Source organism: Mastigoproctus giganteus, chromosome 13 (assembly GCF_048544385.1).
Source record: "Mastigoproctus giganteus isolate SK-2022 chromosome 13, ASM4854438v1, whole genome shotgun sequence".
Lineage (NCBI taxonomy): Eukaryota > Metazoa > Arthropoda > Arachnida > Uropygi > Thelyphonidae > Mastigoproctus > Mastigoproctus giganteus.
This window is the reverse complement of record NC_143587.1, coordinates 156,739,241-156,761,346: the sequence shown is the minus strand read 5'-3', so window position 1 is coordinate 156,761,346 and position 22,106 is coordinate 156,739,241. Positions and strand designations below refer to the sequence as shown.

The following is a 22,106-nucleotide window of genomic DNA, read 5'->3' as shown; positions in this document are numbered from 1 at the left end:
CACTGGAACAGTGTGGTAGATTATGGTCCATGTCCCTCAGCATGAATTGTTGAGGAGGCTTCCATCCTGCAGTGGGTTGATAATGGCTGCAGTTTTTATTACACAAAACTGATTCAACATTACACTGGCCACCTCTGTTAAGCAGGTGCTTTGGTTGTCATGGGTTGATACTACTTAATACAGGCTCATTTTCAATTTACACTTTACAAATGTGGCACTGGCAGTACATAAAGGTTAAGATTTAGATGAAAGAAAATAGGAAAACTTAGCTGTGATTTTAAGATCTTAATACTAACTGTCTAGGGAAAAACTTATCCTTAGTTAATTATTAATAGTCAAAAGGTTACAAGAATTTAATCACAAACTTAATTGTACGAGGTGCAGAACTTAGTTTAGAAGTCACACCCCAATAAAATGGCATATTTTAACATTGAATTACAGGTTTTCACTATCCCGAAAAAATTGCCTGACAACTTTAATGTGAGATTTTTTACAGCTTTATATCTAGTTCAACTTGATCAGTTAAACAGCTATTTTTTTGAATGTGCCATATTTGACACATCTGAGTTATGGCATTCAATAATTTTTTACTGACATTAAGTTTTCATTAATGGGCTGTAAATACTTCCAAAAATAATGATTATTTCCATTTCTCATTTGTAGTTCAGTTCACAATAGGCACACCGCCGCCGACAACAACAGGTGGAAGAATGCGAAGCTATAGTGGAGGCACACCGCCTGGGCGACAAACTTCTAATAACTGGAGACAGCAAATGACTACTCCACCTACCTTTTCTGGATCTCCATTGCGCCGATCAGGTATCCCATGATGTTGATTTATTATTATACCTGATCACAAAGACACGGTTTCATGCATATCCTGTAATTATTTTGTAGACATCTGTGATTTCTGAAATCATAAAGTTATTTAATATTCTGGAAAGAAGAAATATCATCTGGTGTTTTGTAGGTGCACATATCAATCACTTTACCCCATTAGATGCACCAAATTTGTTTGTCTGTTTTTTAAAATTTGTGTGTGTGTATACATACACAGTATGTAAGTAATATAACAAAGAGATGGGGAAAAAGAGCAAGGTAGTACAGTAAACCCCCACTATTCACAGTCGTTGATTTAATATAAAATGAAATCTAAAAAAAATGTGAATTTTAAAGCACTGTTAATATTTTTCGCCATAAAAAACATGGGCGTGGCTAAAATCATGTTGCTCAGTCAAAACAGCTCTCAGTGTGTGGGGGGGAGAGGGGTGACAAAATCACAAACATGGATGTTTTCTGCTAATCGTTATGTTATGTGCTTGTTGTGGAAGGTTTCATCATTTGCTTTTAATTAATATGCTTACAAAAGTGAAAAATCTACTGTTTTGCAGTGTGTTATTGTAAACAGACTTTTTTTGAGTGTGTTAACAGTTAAAACTAAGTGACTTTATTGTGGACAAGTTCTTTTCTAACCTCTACAAAAATATGGCCACAAATAACGAGGGAATTGTGAAAAGATCAAAGAAGGTGATAGCATTCGAAGGAGGAGAGGGTGCTGACTCTCATTAAAAATTATAGCTGTGAATTACTGGCTCCGAAAAAGCTATGTTTGCCTTTTTATTTATCTAATTGTTATTTTATATTGTACTTTATACGTAGTCTTATAGTTATAGTTACGCTTGTTATTTTTAATTTAGATAAAGAGTTTTTGTAGATTACTACTTAATATATGTAAAACCATTATTTCGTTCGAATCTTGCAACCATTGTTTTTGTATAGAGTGGTAAGGAATTCAAATTTTTAATTTTGGTAACTAGGTAGCTCTAATGTATAATTATATAGCGTAATACGCATCACTGCATTTAGGATTCTATTAGAAAGCATAGTATTGACTATTAATTAATTAAATTTATTGATCTTATTAATTTAAAATATCATTCCCCAGACTAGAGCAGCAAAGCAACGGGCACAAAGTGGCAGAAGTGCTGTGACTCGGGGGAGAACTGGGGGGGGGGGAGATTCTCCAACGCATCACAGCCTAAAAAAATGTGCAACTTGTGAAATGTTTGCCGAACTCTCTGGAACAGAACGTGATCTAGCCAAGGAGGTCTTTTTGTGTGCCAGGTGCAGAGTGTCTAGAAATTAGGCATCAACTCAGCATTCTACTGGACATCTATGAGAGCTTGACTTGTAGGGTAGCTCTCATAGATGAGAGCTACCCTACAAGTCAAGCTCTCATAGATGTCCAGTAGAATGAGAGCTTGACTTGTAGGGTAGATGCCGTCGAAGAAATTAATATGAGGTGCCCGTCAAGCTCTCAGCTGTCCAACACAACGCCAGAGCTCACTCCTGGGTATCAGGCAACACAGAGGCAAAATTCAAGGCAGAATGTGCTGGTCCCAAAGGAACTAGTTATTGTTGGTGACTCTATTGTCAGGGAGACGAGGAATATATTGTGTAAAAAGGATAGATGGAACAGGACCGGGGTATGTCTACCAGGGGCAAAAGTTTATGAGGTTGTAAGGCATATATAATCTTTTAAGGGCACAAAAGGTGATATTGTTGTACATGTTGGCACCAATGACATTAAGAGTAGAAGATCTGCAGATTTACTTAACAAGTACAGGTCAGTGTTGCAGACACGATAGGAGGGAGTACATGATGAGAGCCTTGTCAATAAATTCAGCCCTGGAGGGAATGTGCAGGCTCAAGGGGTAGAATTTTTTTCAGCGTGGTCTGTGCTTGTTAACAGGAGAGAATGCTTCTACAGGGATGGGATACACTTAAATAGAAAGGGTGCAAGAATATTTGCTGATGCTATCGAGGCAGTGTTAGGTGGGTTGGAAAACTGCTAGCTTGGGGGGATTCACAGACTAAAAGGTTAAAAGTAGTTTTAACTTGAAGGTGATTCTTGCACAACTTCTATTAGAATAAGTAGCGACCTGGAGTGAGGGAGTGCTGGGGTTTTAGGGACTGATGGCATTAATCGTGAAACAGGTGGGTATATGGGATGTTTCAGGGTAACTAGAAATAGGAATAGGTGCATGTATACAATGTTAGAAATATAGTAAATAAATTTGATGAATTTGAAGTGTTGGTCAAGCCATCAAAGGCGGATATTGTTGGGATATCAGATACGTGGTGTCACACTGATATTAGGAATGCAGAATTGGAATTTGGGGAGTACAATGTGTACAGAAAGGATAGATAGGATAGGAAGCGAGGAGGTGTTATGCTGTTAATTAAGAAAAACATAAAATCAAAAGAAGTGCATCCAGTTGACATAGACGAACAGTGCACTGTTGAGTCAGTTTGGTGTGACATAAGCACTGCGAAAGAAAAAATAAGAGTAGGAGTGTGTTATAGGCCTAATGACTCGAATGAGTACAATGAACAGTTGTACAGAGAAATAGAGTGGGCTAATAAATCAGAATGTCTTGTAATGGGTGATTTTAACTTCCCAGATATTGACTGGAACATGTGGGTTGGTCACACACACACTAATAAGACTTTTGTGGATTTATTGGATGATTGTTTTCTGCAGCAGCATGTTCGAGAGGCAACCCTCTAACCAGAGAGGGTTGCCTCTCGAACTTATTTGGTTATCAGCAGTGGTCATTCGTGTATTAAGCATTTGCAGATAAAGGAACCACCAGTTGGCAGTGATCACAGTGTACTGATGTGGGATTTACTTAAAGATATAATTACCATCAGGGGTAATGGAAAGGGTTTTTTTCTTCTGTAAAGGTGAGTACAGTGGTCTCAGACGGTTTTTAAATTCTGTACAGTGGGACCAACTGATGATGTTACCAACAACAATTTCTAAGTGGGAAGCATTGAAGGAATTAATCGTGGAAGCTACTAAAAGTTTCATACCTATTAAGAAATATTGTTCAAGGTTTAGGCCTAAATGGTTGTCAAATGAACTAATGAGACTCGCGACAGAGAAGGAAAAAAAATGCATGGGATGCATATAAATTATCAAGTGACTCAGAAGCCTATGGCAGATATAAGCTAGTCTGTAATCAGGTCACAAAGGAGGTTAGGCAGCAGAAGCCAGATTACGAGAAATCTTTGGCAAAGGATGCTAAGAAAAACAGCAAGGATTTCTTTACTTATATAAACTCTAAAAGGAAGGGGATGAATCTGATTGGTCCACTTGATAGGTTCGACTGTTGATGATCCTGCTCAGATAGCAAACAAACTGAATGAGTATTTTGCTTCTACATTCACACATGAGGAGTTATTAAGGTTTGAAAATGGCAGAAGGTTATCAAATTGCTGCAGGGTGCTTAATGATTCTGTAATAACTGAGAGCAAAGTGGAGGAGAAATTGTTGAAGTTAAACATAAGAAAGGCACCTGGGGTGGATGGGATCTATCCAGTTATATTAAAGGAGGCAGCAAAGCAACTACGCAAACCCTTAGCCATAATTATGAGAGCATCCTTAGACTCAGGGGAGGTCCCCACAGACTGGAGATATGCAAATGAACCCAAATTCACAAAGGGGGATCAGGAAAAACCATGAGTGCGAGAAGACATTCTGTCAGAATAGTTAAAAGTCGGAAAACAATATACGAGGATAAATAATTAAAATCATGATTTTAAAATTTGGATAAACACATTGACATACAAATTAAACAGAATTCACTGTATTTTCCTCCTTAAGCAGATAATGCTTTTCGACTGTTTGTCTTGATCACAGGTCGGAAATAACACGGTGTGTGTGTGTGTGTGTGTGTGTGTGTGTGTGTGTGTGTGTGTGTGTGTGTGTGTGTGTGTGTGTGTGTGTGTGTGTGTGTGTGTGTGTTTAAGTTCTTAAATGGAAAGATTATTTGTATTAGCGCATGTGTAAAAAAGACCAGAAATCTGAAATTAGGTAAGGAAGCATGTTGAAAGAATTTGAGTGAAGCTTCATTTCAAGGGTCTCGGCGATAAATAATTTTATGTAATTATGTTGTATGTTTAAGATTTCCACTTCATTAAAAAGGAATACCTTTATTGACTGCATGAAATTCCAATTCCAATGTGTTCGCGTGTGATGTGCAGAATGAAGCAGCGTGTTGTTTCATGCGTAAGCAAGAGTACACATGGTCAACCCTTGATATGATGAAACTCACTGACCACAAGAAATACTGTATACACAATCATTTACTTGTATCGAAGAGAGAGAAGGAAGAACTGTGTGATTTCTCAATATATTATGTAGCTTCTGCATAGGCCTGGCTATAATTTTGAATTCTGTATCTTTAAAGAGTTTGTGTTGCCTATACCATTGTTCAATGTACGGAATAGAAATAAAGTATTTTTTATTGGTTTCATTAATAGGTATCGTCAGTGCTCTTTTTGAAAAAAAAATAGGTGCCGGTACTGATTCTTTGCTATCAGGAAAAACTGAAAATTAAAAGGATATGATTAAATTTTTTTTTTTTACTCTAAAATTTTTAAATTTTTACTCTAAAATTTTTTTTTCCTGATATTGTTACTTTAGTAGTAATGTTTTTAGAATAAGAACAACAAATTAAGTATATTAACAGAGTTTATTAAGCATAAATTTATTATTCAAGTATATAAAAAAATAAGTAAAATGTGAATAAAATAAGTAAAAAATAATATCACAAGTAAAAATAATTTGTATTATAATTGTATTGTACTTAATAAAAGTTTTGAATATTTTCAATTTTAATTTTACATGCAACAAGATATGGAAAATGTAGCACACTAAAGAAATCTAACTTTTAATTTTTTTGAATATGGCCACTGTACGGGAAAAGGTTGGACAATGCTACAGTAGAAGGTGGGCCAGAGCCCATTGGGAATAAACCTTTAACTGCTCACTCTTGACCAGCACGACTTATCCGTATGTGGGACAGGTAGTCGTATAGGTTTTGCCAGGTACCACCAAGTTGTAGAATGGTAATCCCTTTAGCTCTCTTAATTCATGCAGCAGCACTAATTGCCTAAATGCGAACAGTGCATACCGAGTTAATTCTCTCTTAATCTGTTCGCTTAATGAAAATTTGCTTCGCTCAACGAAAACTATTTTAAATGTAACTTCCAAGGGGAATTCAAAATAATTCACAATAAAAGGACTTCGTTAAACAGAGGTCCAACTGAGTAATTTAGAATTATAAAAATGGTTATACAGTTTTATATAGTAAACATCTTAACAATAGACAGTAAAAAATGCAAATTTAGTTAAATAATTTTAAGCTTATTTGAATAGTAGGTAAACATGTGAAAAAAATTTACGGAATTCAGTATTACAAATTTCGAAGTGCAATGCATCCAAATGTCACACGTCACTGTTATAAAGGTGCCGATACGCCATACCATTGCTTACCGTCCCAAAAAAAGCACTGGGTATCGTATTTTCTGACTTATTTTTAGCTTGTAATCTGATATCCTTAATAATGGAAAGTGGATAGCCCCTATTTAAAAACCTATTGGTTGGTATATCAATTTCTAAGTCTAAGGTGGGTTCAGAAGTTGAATATTTGTGAGTGTTAAGGAACTGGTTAAATATTATGGACCTTTTATAAGTCGAGGGATGATAACTTCTGTAGTGCAGGAACATCTGCAATGGGAAATTGTGGGAGCGAAGTTAAAAAATATGTAATTAATGATATTGAAATTTCGCAAGATTATTTAATGAAAAAACTTTCGAGCCTACAAACCAGTAAGGCTCCTGGAGTTGATGGAATATACCCTATAATCTTAAGGGAGGCGGCAAGCGAGTGCATTGAACCATTGAGGCTAATTATGCGAGCATCACTAGACTCTGGGGGGATTCCCTTGGATTGGAAAACTGCAAATGTATCTTCCATACATAAGGGTGGCTCTAAAAGTGAAGTTGGAAATTATCGACCTGTCAGTCTGACTTCAGTAGTAGGGAAAATCATGGAGGCAATGATCAAGGGTGGAATTCAGGATCATTTGGATCAAATTGAAATTCTCAAAGATACTCAGCATGGTTTTGTAAAGGGAAAATCATGTTTAACAAATCTGGTTCGCTATTTCGAAAGAGTCACTCACGAGCTGGATTTAGGGAATAATTTCGACATTGTTTATTTAGATTTCAGCAAAGCTTTTGACTCAGTCCCACATGAGCGGTTGCTTTATAAGCTGGAACAGGTTTGAATCACTGGGAAAATCCTTAGAAGGATGGCTTCAGGGCAGGAGGCAGAGGGTTGTGATAAATGGCTATTCCTCAGATTGGGTTGATGTAAGAAGTGGGGTTCCCCAAGGATCAGTATTAGGACCACTGTTGTTTTTAATTTTCATAAACGACATTGATGAAGGGATGGAGGGCGTGATGTCTAAATTTGCAGATGATATTAAAATTGGTAGAGTAGTTAATGATCACTGTCAAGCTGAGCTTCTTCAGAGAGACCTAGATAAACTTCAGGAATGGTCAGAAAAATGGCAGCTATGCTTTAATCCAACAAAGTGTAAGGTATTACACCTGGGAAACAGTAATCCCAAAAAAACTTATTCTCTTGGTGGAGTTCAACTAAATCCAGTACTGGAGGAAAGGGACTTGGGTGTTACGATACGGTCAGACATGAAATTCTCTGAGCATTGTAAACAGGTTGCAAGGAAGGCCCATGGTGTCCTATCAATGATCTATCGAACTTTTGCAAGTAGAGATAGGGATGTGATAATCTCATTATATAAGGCTTATGTTAGACCACACTTGGAATACTGTGTTCAAGTATGGAGACCGCACCTGAAGAAAGACATCGAGCGTCTTGAAAGGGTGCAAAGACGGGTAACTCGCCTGGTGAGATCGTCAAAAGGGCGTCCTTATGAAGAAAGACTTCGAATATGCGGGTTGCAGGGTTTGGAAACTAGACACCTTAGAGGAGATTTGATTGAGGTGTTTAAGGCTCTGAGAGGCATCAGTAAAATGAATGAGGACGAAATTTTCAAGATTGTAAATGATGCTAGAACTAGGGGACATAAATTCAGGTTACGGGGGGGAAATGTTTAGATTGGACTGCAGGAAGTTTTATTTTAGCCAGCGAGTTATAAATTACTGGAATAAGTTGCCTTCATGGGTGGTAGAGGCCGACTGTTTGGGGAAATTCAAAGGTCATCTGGATGGTACTTTTGGGTAAGGGAAGCGCCTAGGATGATAGGTTTAATTTCCTTTTTTTTTTTTTTTTTTTTAATTATTAATTAGTTATTTATTTATTTATTATTATAAGCCATAGGCTTTCTTGCACCATGCGGCCGTAACTAATACTAATACATCCCTCGTATTGGTGGGTTTTTGGTAGATGCTAAATTGTACTTTTTGCATATCTTGTGTAAGAGTGAAATTTAAGAAATTTAGAGCTTTTGTTTCTATATGTTCTTCTTTCAATGTAAAATGTAGTTTCATATGAATGTTGTTAAAGTCTTCTACTTCTGAACCCACCTTAAACTTAGAAATTGATATACTAACCAATAGGTTTTTAAATAGGGGCTATCCACTTTCCATTATTAAGGATATCAGATTACAAGCTAAAAATAAGTCAGAAAATATGATACCTATTAATGAAACCAATAAAAAAATATTTTATTTATATTCCATACATCAAACAATGGTATAGGCAACTCAATAAACTCTTTAAAGATACAGAATTCATAATTGTAGCCAGGCCTCTGCAGAAGCTCCATAATATATTGAGAAATCACACAGTTCTTCCTTCTCTCTCTCGATACAAGTACATGATCTTGTATACAATATTTCTTGTGGTCAAGTGTGTTAATTGTCTGATGACACCAGGGGTTTCCCACATCTCTGCCATTTGTTACGGTCAGTGCGATTCATCATATCAAGGGTCGACTCTGTGTGCTCTCAGCTTGCACGTGAAACTACATGCTGCTTTGGTCCACACATCACAAATGCATTGAAATTGGCATTTCGTGCCATCAGTGAGTGACGTATTCATTTTTAATGAAGCGGAAATCTTAAACGTACAACATAATTACATAAAATTATTTATCACTGAGACCCTTGAAATGAAGCTTCACTGAAATTCTCAAATTCTATCAACGTGTGCCTTCCTTACCTAATTTCGGATTTCTGGTCTTTTTTTATGCATGCACTAATACAAATAATCTCTCCATTTAAGAACTTAACACACACTTTGCGTTATATCCGATCTGTGATCAAGACAAATAGTCGAACAGCGTTGTTTGCTTAAGGAGGGAAAATACAGTGAATTTTGTTTAATTTGTATGTCAATGTGTTTATCCAAATTTTATAATCGGGATTTTAATTATTTATTCTTGTATACGGTTTTCCCGACTTTAACTATTTCAATTATTTTAATTATTCTGACGATGTGCTTCGGGGTCAGGTTGGGGCTTTAGCTTTCGATTCTGTTGTGCATCAGATCGGTCATGTCTCTACGAGTGAGAGAATTCATTAATATCTTTTTATCTGTTTATTTTATTTTATTTGTTTACATTTAGAGAGCATCGACCGGAAGCATTTTACGCAAAAGATTGAGGTAATCTCTTATTCTTTTAAATATAGTTACAATGTAGAAGCTACTGAGCCTAGTAGCTGTGTTTTACAAATCTTATTGGAAAAAAGTAAAGGAAAGATAGAAATCACTTTCACTTAAAAAAAAAAATAAATAGTAATAATATACATTTAAAAAATACAAATAAAAATAGAAAAGTATATTGTCATATAACACACTCCACTGTCATTATTAAGAGTCAACCAACAAGATTTGTACAAAGAGATGACAATACAAAATCTCCATTTTTGACCCAAAGTACATGCCAAAAAATAAGGGTAAAACAAAGAATTAAAACTTTTATAATGCATTTAGTAAATTTAATAAATTTATGAAGCCAAGGCCAAAAAAGGAATATATATGGGCAGGAGGATATAAGTAACTTATCCTCTTACACGTATATATTCCTTTTTTGGCCTTGGCCTCATAACTTTATTAAATTTAGAATTTGTCTTCAGACACATATGGCACCTCCATCGCCAGGTGGGCAGGAGCAGCAGTGCGCAGCACAGGCTTCTTGATTAGACCGGGGTTCGAGCCTGTGACCACCAAATACAGAGGGTGCAGAAAGGTCAGGGAATGACTACCACATATTCCCAGAGCAATACGGCCTTAGTTGCTGATGCTCCTAAAAACCAAATAACAAACAAACAACAGACACATACTTAATTTTTATTCTATTTTTAAAATGCCACTATAGACTAAAAAAGGGTTTTAGGGCTAAAAGCCTCAGATTTCGAAAATTTGCTAATCATGCAGATTAGAGCATAGTATCATGTTAGTTCTTAAAAACGATGCCATTTCACATACTTTGGTGATTTACAACGAACTAACATGATGCTATACACTGTCTTGTTCTATTAGTGAATTTTTTCATAGTCTGATGCTTTTATATACAATGAAGAGTTCTTCTCCTTCTTGATCTGAAATTGAGAGTACATGCATGCGTGTATGTAAATCAAAATGGACCACAATAATTTTTGTTGAGACTCACCTATTTTTCTTTACTTGTTCTAACTAAGCATTAACAACACAACTGCACTGTTCAATTAAAAGAAGGTATTCATAAACTGTAGCTCTTCCAGAGCTATGCTCCTGCTAAGTCTATCGGGAATTCTGCCACAGATTGAAACATTTTTCTCGTGGACCATAAATGATTTATTTATAATTCATCTACTTTTAGGAACATGAAGTGAAACATTTTGCCTATGTAAAGTGTAGAATCTCTTCATTACTAATAGAGTCTAAAAACATATATTTTATGGATATTTTCTTTGCTTTTTTATACAGATACTGTGAAAAATGTGAAGGTTAATGTCTTCAAATCCTGCGGACGTAAAGTCCTGAAATCTCTTTTCTTTGTTGACAGTTTCCAGCTTGGGAAAGAGGAAGAAGTCAGCTGTTGCCAGGTTAGGAGAGTAGGGTGGATGGTTGAACTGTACAAAGCCATGTTTCATCAGAAATGTCTTCACAAGTGCAGAATGCATGAGGGCATTGTCCAACAAGAACCAGCTGTCTTTCACTCAAAATTGTGGGCTCACCTGTGAAATGCTCTTCAATAGTCTTTGAAGTACCTGTAGTAGTAGTAGTGGCATGTGATGCAAGAAAGCAAGTGTATCAGCTTATGCAGCATCAGCCAAAAAAAAAAAAAAAATCACACCATTCCCTCCAAATGCCTGTCCAGTTCCTCCTTAAATTTATTTAACCTGTCAAATTCCACAACGACAGAAGGAAATTTGTGTTCCAGCAATTAACCACCTGCGGGCTAAAGGCAAATTTCCGCACATCTATTCTACATCTGTCTTTTCTTAATTTGAATTTATGCCCCCTTAGGTTTGTAATCTGAAAAGTGGAAGGATCCCATCAGAATTCAGCATGCTCAACCCATTCAAGGCCTTATATACCTCAATCAGATCACCGTGCAGGTGCCTAGTCTCCAGCCACTGCAATTTGCAGAACTTAAGCCTCTCTTGGTAAGAGGATCCCTTCATTCCCCACACCAATCTTGTTGCCCTTCTCTGTACACGCTCAAGTAAATCTACATCCTTCCTAAAATGAGGCCTCCAGACCTGTACACAGTACTCGAGGCATGGCCTAACCATCGCCTTATACAGAGGGCAATCACCTCCTTCTCCCTGCTAGCAAAATTCCTATATATCATTGACCAAACCCCATGACCTGCACTAGCAGCCTGTCTGCATTGCTCAGAAAACTTCATATCTGACTGCACAATTACTCCCAGGTCTTTTTCATTTTCTACCACCTTTAGTGTAGTATCACACAGTTGGTACGTTTCTCTGGGGGTTACTTCTACCCATATGCAGTACTTTGCATTTGTCAAGGTTAAAATTCAATTGCCACTTCTTAGCTCATCTGCCCAAATTATCTAGATCCTGTTGCAGTAGCACACTGCCATTACTGTCATTAACAACCCTGCCAACCTTTGTATCATCTGCAAACTTCGACATTAAGCCTGATATACCTTCATCAATATCATTGATAAATATACAAAACAACAGTGGACCTAACACCGAACCCTGTGGGACTCCACTAATAACATTAGTCCACAAAGAGCAGCACCCATTGATTACCACCCTCTGTCTTCTCCCACTAAACCGTCCTTTTATCGATTGTAGCAACTTACCCTTAATACCATTCTGCTCCAATTTGTACAATAGTCTTCCATGCGCAACAGTGTCAAAAACTTTCCTGAAATCCAAATATATGATATCAAAATTATGTTTTGCATCCAGTTCCTTTGTAACCACATCATAATATCCTATCAAATTTGTCAGACAAGACTTTCCCTTAACAAACCCATGCTGTGTCTGAATTATTGCTGCAGTCTTGTCTAGATGATCCTGCAATGCATCTTTAACCAGTGACTCCATTATTTTACCTGGAACAGAAGTTAAACTAACTGGTCTGTAATTACTCGTGTCACCCTTCAATCCCCCTTTGTGAATTGGGGATACATTTGCAATCTCCAGTCTGTGGGGACCTCCCCTGAGTCCAAGGATGCTCTCATAATTATGGCTAAGGGTTTGCTTAGTTGCGTTGCCACCTCCTTTAATATAACTGGATAGATCCCATCCACCCCAGATGCCTTTCTTATGTTTAACTTCAACAATTTCTCCTCCACTTTGCTCTCAGTTATTACAAAATCATTAAGCACCCTGCTACAATTTGATAACCTTGTGGCATTTTCAAACCTTAATAACTCCTCATGTGTGAATGTAGATGCAAAATACTCATTCAGTTTGTTTGCTATCTGAGCAGGATCATCAACAGTCGAACCATCGATATCAAGTGGACCAATCAGATTCATCCCCTACCTTTTAGAGTTTATATTAGTAAAGAAATCCTTGCTGTTTTTCTTAGCATCATTTGTCAAGGATTTCTCGTAATCTGCCTTCGCCTGCCGAACCTCCTTTGTGACCTGATTACAGACTAGCTTATATCTGCCATAGGCTTCTGAGTCGCTTGATAATTTATATGCATCCCATGCATTTTTCTTCTCTGTTACGAGTCTCATTAGTTCATTTGACAACCATTTAGGCCTAAACCTTGAACAATATTTCTTAATAGGTATGAAACTTTTAGTAGCATCCACGATTAATTCCTTGAATTCCCACTTAGAATTTACTGTTGGTAACATCGTCAGTTGATCCCACTGTACAGAATTTAAAAACTGTCGGAGACCACTGTACTCACTTTTACGGAGGCAAAAACCCTTTCCTTTACCCCTGATGGTAATTAAATCTTTAAGTAAATCCCACATCAGTACACTGTGATCACTGCCACCTAGTGGTTCCTTTATCTGCAAATTCTTAATACACGAATGATCACTGCTGATAACCAGATCAAGAGTATTACTTTCTCTGGTTGCTTCTCGAACATGCTGCTGCAGAAAAGAGTCATCCAATAAATCAACAAACATCTGACTAGTGTGTGAGTGTCCAACCCACAAGTTCCAGTCAATATCTGGGAAGTTAAAATCCCCCATTATAAGACATTCCGATTTACTAGCCCACTCTATTTCTCTGTACAATTGTTCATTGTACTCATTCGAGTCATTAGGCCTATAACACACTCCTACTCTAATTTTTGCTTTCGCAGTGCTTATGTCACACCAAACTGACTCAACAGTGCACTGTTTATCAGTATCAACTGGATGCACTTCTTTTGATTTTATGTTTTTCTTAATTCTATCCTGTCTATCCTTTCTGTACACATTGTACTCCCCAAATTCCAATTCAGCATTCCTTATATCTGTGTGACACCACGTCTCTGCTATCCCAACAATATCCGCCTTTGATGTCTTGACCAACACTTCAAATTCATCAAATTTATTTACTATACTTCTAGCATTAGTATACATGCAAGCATACAAGCTCCTACTCCTATTCCTAGTTACCCTAACACATCCCATATACCCACCTATTTCAGGATGACTCCCATCCGTCCCTGAAACCCCCAACACCCCATGCTCCAGGTCGCTACTTATTCTAATAGAAGTTGTGCAAGAATCACCTTTACCTCTGCCTACGGCTACTGTTAAACTATTATTCCTTGTATCCCCCCAAGCTATCAGTTTTCCGACCCACCTAACACTGCCTCGATAGCATTAGCAAATATTCTTGCACCCTTTCTATTTGAGTGTATTCCATCCCTATAGAAGCAGTCTCTCCTGTTAACAAGTACAGTCCAGGATGAAAAAAATTCTACCCCTTGAGCCTTGCACATTCTTTCCAGGGCCGAATTGATCGACAAGGCTCTCATCATATACTTCCTTCTATCGTGTCTGGGCAGAATTGCAGGCACTTTAAAATTCAACCCTAATTGTCAGCTTTTGTTCAACAGTGACCTGTACTTGTTAAGTAATTCTGCCGGTCTCCTACTCTTAATATCATTAGTGTCAATGTGTACAACTATATCACCTTTTGTGCCCTTAAAAAATGATATCCGCTCTACAACGTCATCAACCTTTGCCCCTGGCAGACGTACCCTGGTCCTCTTCCACCCATCCTTTTTACAAAGCATGTTTCCCGTTTCCCTGAGTCATCAATAGAGTCACCAACAACTACTAGTTCCTATGGGACCAGCGCATTCTGCTTTGGGGGTTGCCACTGTGTTGTGTGATGACCAAGTGCAAGCTCTGGCGTTGATGTGGGCAGCTGAGAGCTTGATGGGCCCCTCAATTTAGATCTTTCGAGGGCATCTACCCTGTCCTTCAAACTCTCATATAGGCCCATAACAACGCTGAGTTGTTATGGGCGTATATGAGATTTAGCATTAGTAGAGGCATTTGATGCAAGAAAGCAAGCTTATGCAGCATCAGCCAAAAAAAAAAAAAAAAAAACCCACTTCCACTTCACCCCTCTGTTCGTTCAAAATACCTGTCCAGCTGAGCCTTAAACTTATTTAGGCTATCAACCTCCACCACAAGGGATGGAAGTCTGTTCCACCAACCAACCACCCGCTGGCTAAAGGCAAATTTCCTCACGTCTATCCTACATCTGTCTTTCCTCAATTTGAATTTATGCCCTCTCAGGTGATTTTTCTGAGCTAGAGGAAGAATCCCATCAGCATTGAGCATGCTTAAACCATTCAAGGCCTTATACACCTCTATCAGATCACCTCGCTGGTGCCTAGTCTCCAGACACTGTAATTTGCAAAACTTAAGCCTTTCTTCGTAAGAGCACCCCTTTGTTCCATTCACTAATCTTGTTGCCCTTCTCTGTACTCGTTCCAGCAGCTCTACATCCTTCTTGAAATGAGGCCTCCAGACCTGTATACAGTACTCTAGGTGTGGCCTGACCATTGCCTTATACAATGGAATAATCACCTCCTTATCCCTGCTGGAAAAATTCCTGTATATCATTGACAATACTCCATGAGCTACTCTTGCAGCCCGTCTGCACTGCTCAGAGAACTTCATATCTGCCTGCACAACCACCCCCAAGTCCCTTTCATTCTCTACCACTGTCAGTGTAGTACCACAGAGTTGATACGTTGCTCTGGGGTTGCTGTTTCCCATGTGTAGTACATTACATTTGTCAATGTTAAACTTCATTTGCCACCTCTCAGCCCATCTGCTCAACCTTTCCAGATCCTGTTGCAGCAGCATAGTGTCAGTAGTGTCCTTGACAACCCTGCCAACCTTTGTATCATCTGCAAACTTGGACATTAAGCTTGATATACCATCATCAATATCATTTATAAATGAAGAAAACAATAATGGACCCAACACTGAGCTCTGAGGGACTCCACTAATAACATTAGTCCACGATGAGCAGTGTCCATTGATTACCACTCTCTGTCTTCTCCCCCTCAACCACCCCTTTATCCATAGCAGCAATTTGCCTCCAGTGTCACACTGCTCCAATTTGTGTAGCAGTCTTCCATGTGCAACAGTATCAAAAGCCTTTCTAAGATCCAAGTATATAATATCAAAGTTATTCCCTGCATCCAGTTCTTTTGTGACTGCATCATAATATCCAATCAAGTTGGTCAGGCAAGACTTCCCCTTAACAAAACCATGCTGTGTCTGAGCTATAACTGAAGTCTTGTCTAAATGATCCTGCAGTGCTTCTTTAACTAGTGCCTCCATTAATTTTCCTGGAACAGAAGTTAAGCTCACCGGTCTATAATTACTTGTGTCAGCCTTTGATCCTCCTTTGTATATTAGGGTCACATTTGCATATTTCCAGTCTATGGGTACCTCCCCTGAGTCCAAGGAAGCTCTCATAATTATGGCTAAGGGTTTGCTTACTTCCTTTGCTGCCTCCTTTAATATAACTGGATAGATCCCATCCACCCCGGGTGCCTTTCTTGTGTTTATCTTCAACAGTTTCTCCTCCACTTTACTCCCAGTTATTTCCAGATTCTGTAGCTTACTGCTAGAGTTGAATACACCTCTGGCATTCCCCTTGCTGAATAACTCCTCATGTGTGAATGTCGATGCAAAATATTCATTTAGTTTGTTAGCTACCTGAGCAGGATCATCAACAGTTGACCCATCAATATCAAGTGGACCAATCTGATTCATCCCCTTCCTTCTAGAGTTAACATAAGTAAAGAACTCTTTGCTGTTTTTCTTTGCATCCCTTGCCAAGGATTTCTCGTAATCTGCCTTCGCCTGCCTAACCTCCTTTGTAACTTGGTTGCATATCAACTTGTATCTATCATAGGCTTCTGTGTCATGTGTTAATTTGTAAGTATCCCATGCATTTTTCTTCTCTGCCATATGCCTCATTAGTTCATCTGACATCCATTTTGGCCTAAACCTTGAACAATATTTCTTAGTTGGTATGTAAAGCCTAGTAGCTTCCAAGATAAGTTCTTTGAATGCTTCCCATTTTGAATTTGCTGTTGGTAACATCATCAGTTGGTCCCACTGTATAGAATTTAAATACTGTCTCAGTCCATCGTAGTCGCCTTTACGGAAGCAATAACCCTTCCCTTTACCCCTAATGGTAGTTACCTCTTTGAGTAAATCCCACTTCAGCACACTGTGATCACTGCCACCTAGTGGTTCATTTATCTGCAGATTCTTAATGCATGAAGAATCACTGGTGATAATCAAATCAAGAGTATTCCTCCCTCTAGTTGCCTCCCGAACATGCTGATGTAGAAAACAATCATCCAATAAACCCACAAAAGCCCTGCTAGTGTGTGAGTAACCAGCCCCCAAATTCCAGTCAATATCTGGGAAATTAAAATCTCCCATTATAAGACTCTCTGATTTACTGGCCCTGTCTATTTCCCTGTACAGTTCCTTATTATACTCATCAGAGTCATTAGGCCTATAGCACACTCCTACTCTCAATTTTGATCTCCCAATGCTTATGTCACACCAAACTGACTCAACACTGCACTGTCCGGCGATGTCGACTGGCTTCACTTCCTTGGTTTTTATGTGTTTCTTAACTAATAGCATAACCCCTCCCCCCTTCCTATCCTGTCTATCCTTTCTGTAGATGTTGTACTCCCCAAATTGCAGTTCTGCATCCCTTATATCTGTGTGACACCACGTCTCTGATATCCCAACAATATCTGCCTTTGATGTTTTGAGCAATACCTCAAATTCATCAAATTTATTTACTAAATTCCTAGCATTGGTGTACACGCAAGTATACCTGCACCTGTTTCTATTCTTAGCTACCCTAACACAACCCATGTGTTTACTTGTACCGCAATGGCTCCCAGCAGTCTCTGAAATACCATGCATCTTGTTTTCCAGGCTTCTGCTCATTCTAATAGAAGCAGTGCAAGAATCTCTTTCACCTCTGCCAGTGGCTACTGTCAATCTATTGGTCTTTGTCTCCCCCCAAGCTAGCAGTTTTCCGACCCACCTAACACTGCCTCGATAGCATCAGCAAATATTCTTGCACCCTTTCTATTTAAGTGTATCCCATCCCTGTAGAAGCAATCTCTCCTGTTAACAAGTACAGTCCAGGCTGAAAAAAATTCTACCCCTTGAGCCTTGCACAATCTTTCCTTACACTGCTTACATTGCGCACACACAGAGACATCCCCCATGGCAATATCATGTTCCGTTCCTGAGAGTTCGGCAAACATTTCACAAGCCGCACATTTTTTTAGGCTCTGATGCGTTGGTGAATCGCTCCCCTCAGTTCTTCCCCTAGTCACAGCACTTCTGCCACTTTGTGCCTGTTGTTTTGCTGCTCTAATTTGGGGCATGATATTTTAAATTAATAAAATCAATAAATTAAATAGAATGCAGCATTGACTCTCTCTCTCTCTCTCTCTCTCTCACAAACAAATTGTGTGAATCACATCTTGTTTGTCAAAACTTGATCAGCATCTTGATCCTGGATTTCTGTAAGCAAAACATTTTGGGCCTTGGTGATGGCTTTAAAGTCCACTGTAAGCCCTTATGCTTCATCTCTGGATTGTACTGAAACACCCAGCACTCATCTCCAATGACAATACAATTAAGGAAATTAGAACTGTCTTGACAAGTAAGGATGAAGCCCTTATTTGTCAAGACAGTCGTAATTGTCAGAACCAAAAAAAGTGTCACTTGATGACACTTTTTTTGCAGTATAGCAAAAAATGATGATGCAGTATAGCAGAAGTTTTGCTCAGACCTTCCTTTTCCCTAAATCTGCATGCAGCATTTGATGAATCATCTTTGTTCATATCCACTCCTCAGCCATCACTCAGAGGCTGAAATGATGATCTCTTGCCACAATTTCCCGAACTTTTGCAATTCTATCCTCATTTCAGGGGGTTAATGGATGTCCAATTCTTTAACCATTCAAAGGTGAAATGTTGATATTCACCTTTGAATCAATTATACTATCAAATGCACACTGGTATGGCTTAACAGTTCATCCATTTTTGAGATTTTCCCAGTTTAAAGTAAAGTTTGATTTTTGTTCATTCCTTCATTGCAAAATCATGCAAACATTAGCACTACTAACGAAAATGGTTGTTACTTGCAACTTTTTCAGCCTATTCGAAATATCTGTATCACCATCTGTGGAGGCAGTTTTAACTTTTCACTTTCATTTATTTATTCAATTCCTACTACTATTCTCCCTATATATATTTATATATCTTGTTCAAATTTTCAATCGTTAATAAAATACTTTTTATTCATCCACTCAAGTTCAAATAAATTTTTTTAAACTTGTAGTGGATGACACTTGATGTTAATACAGTTTTTTCAAATATTAATTCATTAATTAAATTTAATTAATTAATTTCAGTTTTATATGGAGAAAAAAATTTCTCTTATATAAGATATTTAGCAGGATATAAATTTAGGAATAAAATTGAAATCAACAGGCAGTAGCTCAATCGGTAAAATGCAAGGATTTCAGTATTTTTCACGTGAAGGTGAAGAATGTGATTTCAATTCTTCCGAAAATCAATAATTTTTGAGAAATTTTTGTTATTCATCCACTCAAGTTCAAATACATTTTTTTAAACTTGTAGGGGATGACAATTGATGTTAATATAGTTTTTTCAAATATTAATTAAATTTAATTAATTAATTTTAGTATTAATTAATTAAATTAATAAAATGAAACATGTGAATAAAAATAATAGTCCAACACCATATATAGAAAGGAAAATGGAAAATTGCAAGGAAATTCGCTTTCTATTTTGCCACTTAATATTGTGATTCTGTCATATGTATATACATATTTATATTATTGTAATTATTCAATAAAAAGTAACTAAAATAAAATTTTTCTTTGTTGACCTAAGTAGGAATTGACTTTAAAAAAAATTTTTTTATATTACTTCTTTTTTTGCATCACTTTCATTTATTTTTAAACTTGTTCAACATGACTGCAACACCAGTCCAGGAACTTTATTGGCATACCTTGTGTATATATATGTGTGTATATATATATAGAATATCATTAGGAAAAGTAAATCAATCCAATAATAAGAATACCATCAAGGACTTAAGAAAACGCAAAAAAAAAAAAAAAAAAAAAAAATATTATTATCGCTTTTTACCGACAATCTAGATGACTTCAACTGGGGCCAACCACCCAGAATGAAGGCAAAAAACGACAAGAAGTTCTCTGTTTCTGTGATGATCAATATATGCTAAGTAATTTAAATCTAAACCAAATATAAACCAGTATAGGCCGAACATAAATCGAATATAAATAAATCGAATGAAGATAATTAATTAAGAAAAATTTTGAAATATTAGAATCAAAGGTAAGAAATATAAGTAAAATATAAATGTAAGCATATATTAATCATCGTTGACCCGACAGAGAACGTAATTTGAGGATTAAAACAAGATTAAATATATAATACATACTACATTTGACCGTATCTAGGACATAATGTAATAGTCGTCAAAATAATATGTGGTGCCCCCTATGTGATGGATACGGTAAAAATAAATAATTAAATTAAATTAACGCAAAGAGAAACATGCAGATAGTAAGAAGAAAAACTAAAGGAGTAGGAAAAATAGAACCTGAACTCCACAAAGGCGAAAAATAGTGGTATAGATAAGAAATAGTTTCTCCTACGTCCTCGGATTGCCCTAATAATTTCGGAGAAATAAAAATAAAGAGTGTAGGACAGCTTAAAGGCATTACAAGATATAAGTTGTGGCTCGGGTATGCCCGGGATCGCAAACCCGTTCCTATAGTAGGACCCTGAGCTGAATTTGCATGTTATCTCAGCCTGAATTTAAGTAAATTTAAATGAAATTAACTATATGTATTAAAAAAAAAAAAAAAAAAAATGATACACTGTAATTTGCAAGCCGGTGGGTACAAGTTTTCTACGCCGTAAGACACCAAGAATGCAAAGTGTATCCTATTTACATATATACATGGCACTAAATATAACGATTTTATTGAAAATTATATTGAAACGATAGGTTCAGAAAACAAATTTTTGAAATTAATTATGCTAATTGCTTTCCTGAAGTGATATTTCAGGTAAGCGATAGGGAAATTATTATTAATCAACTTGCCGTACAACGCTGTTAAGCCTGTTGAACAATTTTTATTACTATTGCAGATATAAGCAATCCTTAAACATTGCGATAAAATTATATTAGCATGCACTGATTTTGATACATTTGATTTCCAGTTTGTAAGGCTGACTACGTTAAAATTAAATGCATCTCTTTTATTATGTACGTTTACGTCTATTTTATTATTATGTAATATTTCTATATGAAGATCCAAGTAATTTGCTATAGTATCGGAACTATTAGTTTTTTCCAACACAAGCTCCCCTGGATATAATCCACTGTAATCCTGGACAAAATGTGGACAATTAAAAACACATATCATCTACGTATCTGTATATAAGTAGGTTATCTTGAAATTCTCTTTCTGTATAATACAGATAAAGGTTTGCGATTATGCTTGATGCTGGACTTCCCATAGGGGTGCCAGTGACTTGCAAATATAACGATGTTCCGTCATATACATAGTTATTAAAGATGCATAATTTTATTAGAGAATTCCAATAGGTTAAATCAACCTTTATAGCATTTTTATTTTCTAAATATAGTTTCTGGAGGACGACTTCTAAGTTATTAAGGTTAATGCTCGTAAATAGACTGTTAAAGTCAAAAGTTTGTATTTGATGAATATTATTATTTTTTAGAGCATTTATAATAGGTAAGTTATTATTTATTATAATAGTTTTATTTAAGTTATTTAATATACTTTTAAGTAACTTTTCTAACGTTTTTCCGGGAAATTTAGCATAACTATCTCTACATGATGTTATGAATCTAAAAGCAATTGGTGTTTTGTGAAATTTGGGTATGCAATATATAAACGGATATTTTAGGTTATTATACTTTAACTTTAATTTTTTATGCAATGCAATTAATTTTTTGATTATTATATTAGAAGAAGATGTTATCTGTTTATATGTACGGCTAGACTGTAGTTCATTTTTTATAATATCTATATAATATGATTTACATATGATTGCATAATTGCAAGCAGCTTTGTCAACGGGAGTTATTATAAAATGTTCATGTATATCTTTGAGCTGCCTATTTATTAATTTGGTATTATATAGATTATCCTGTACGAATTTCAATTGATTATA

At 36.7% G+C, this 22,106-nt stretch overlaps 1 protein-coding gene across 1 annotated transcript in view; it reads left to right on the top strand.

Moving 5' to 3' along the window:
• LOC150076546 (serine/threonine-protein kinase unc-51-like) overlaps positions 1–22,106 on the top strand; it is a 462,846-nt gene that overhangs the window by 304,300 nt on the left and 136,440 nt on the right. Inside the window, exon 17 of the mRNA XM_090387194.1 lies at positions 664–819. Coding sequence (XP_090243320.1) covers positions 664–819 — 156 coding nt within the window. The remainder of the gene's footprint in view (positions 1–663; positions 820–22,106) is intronic.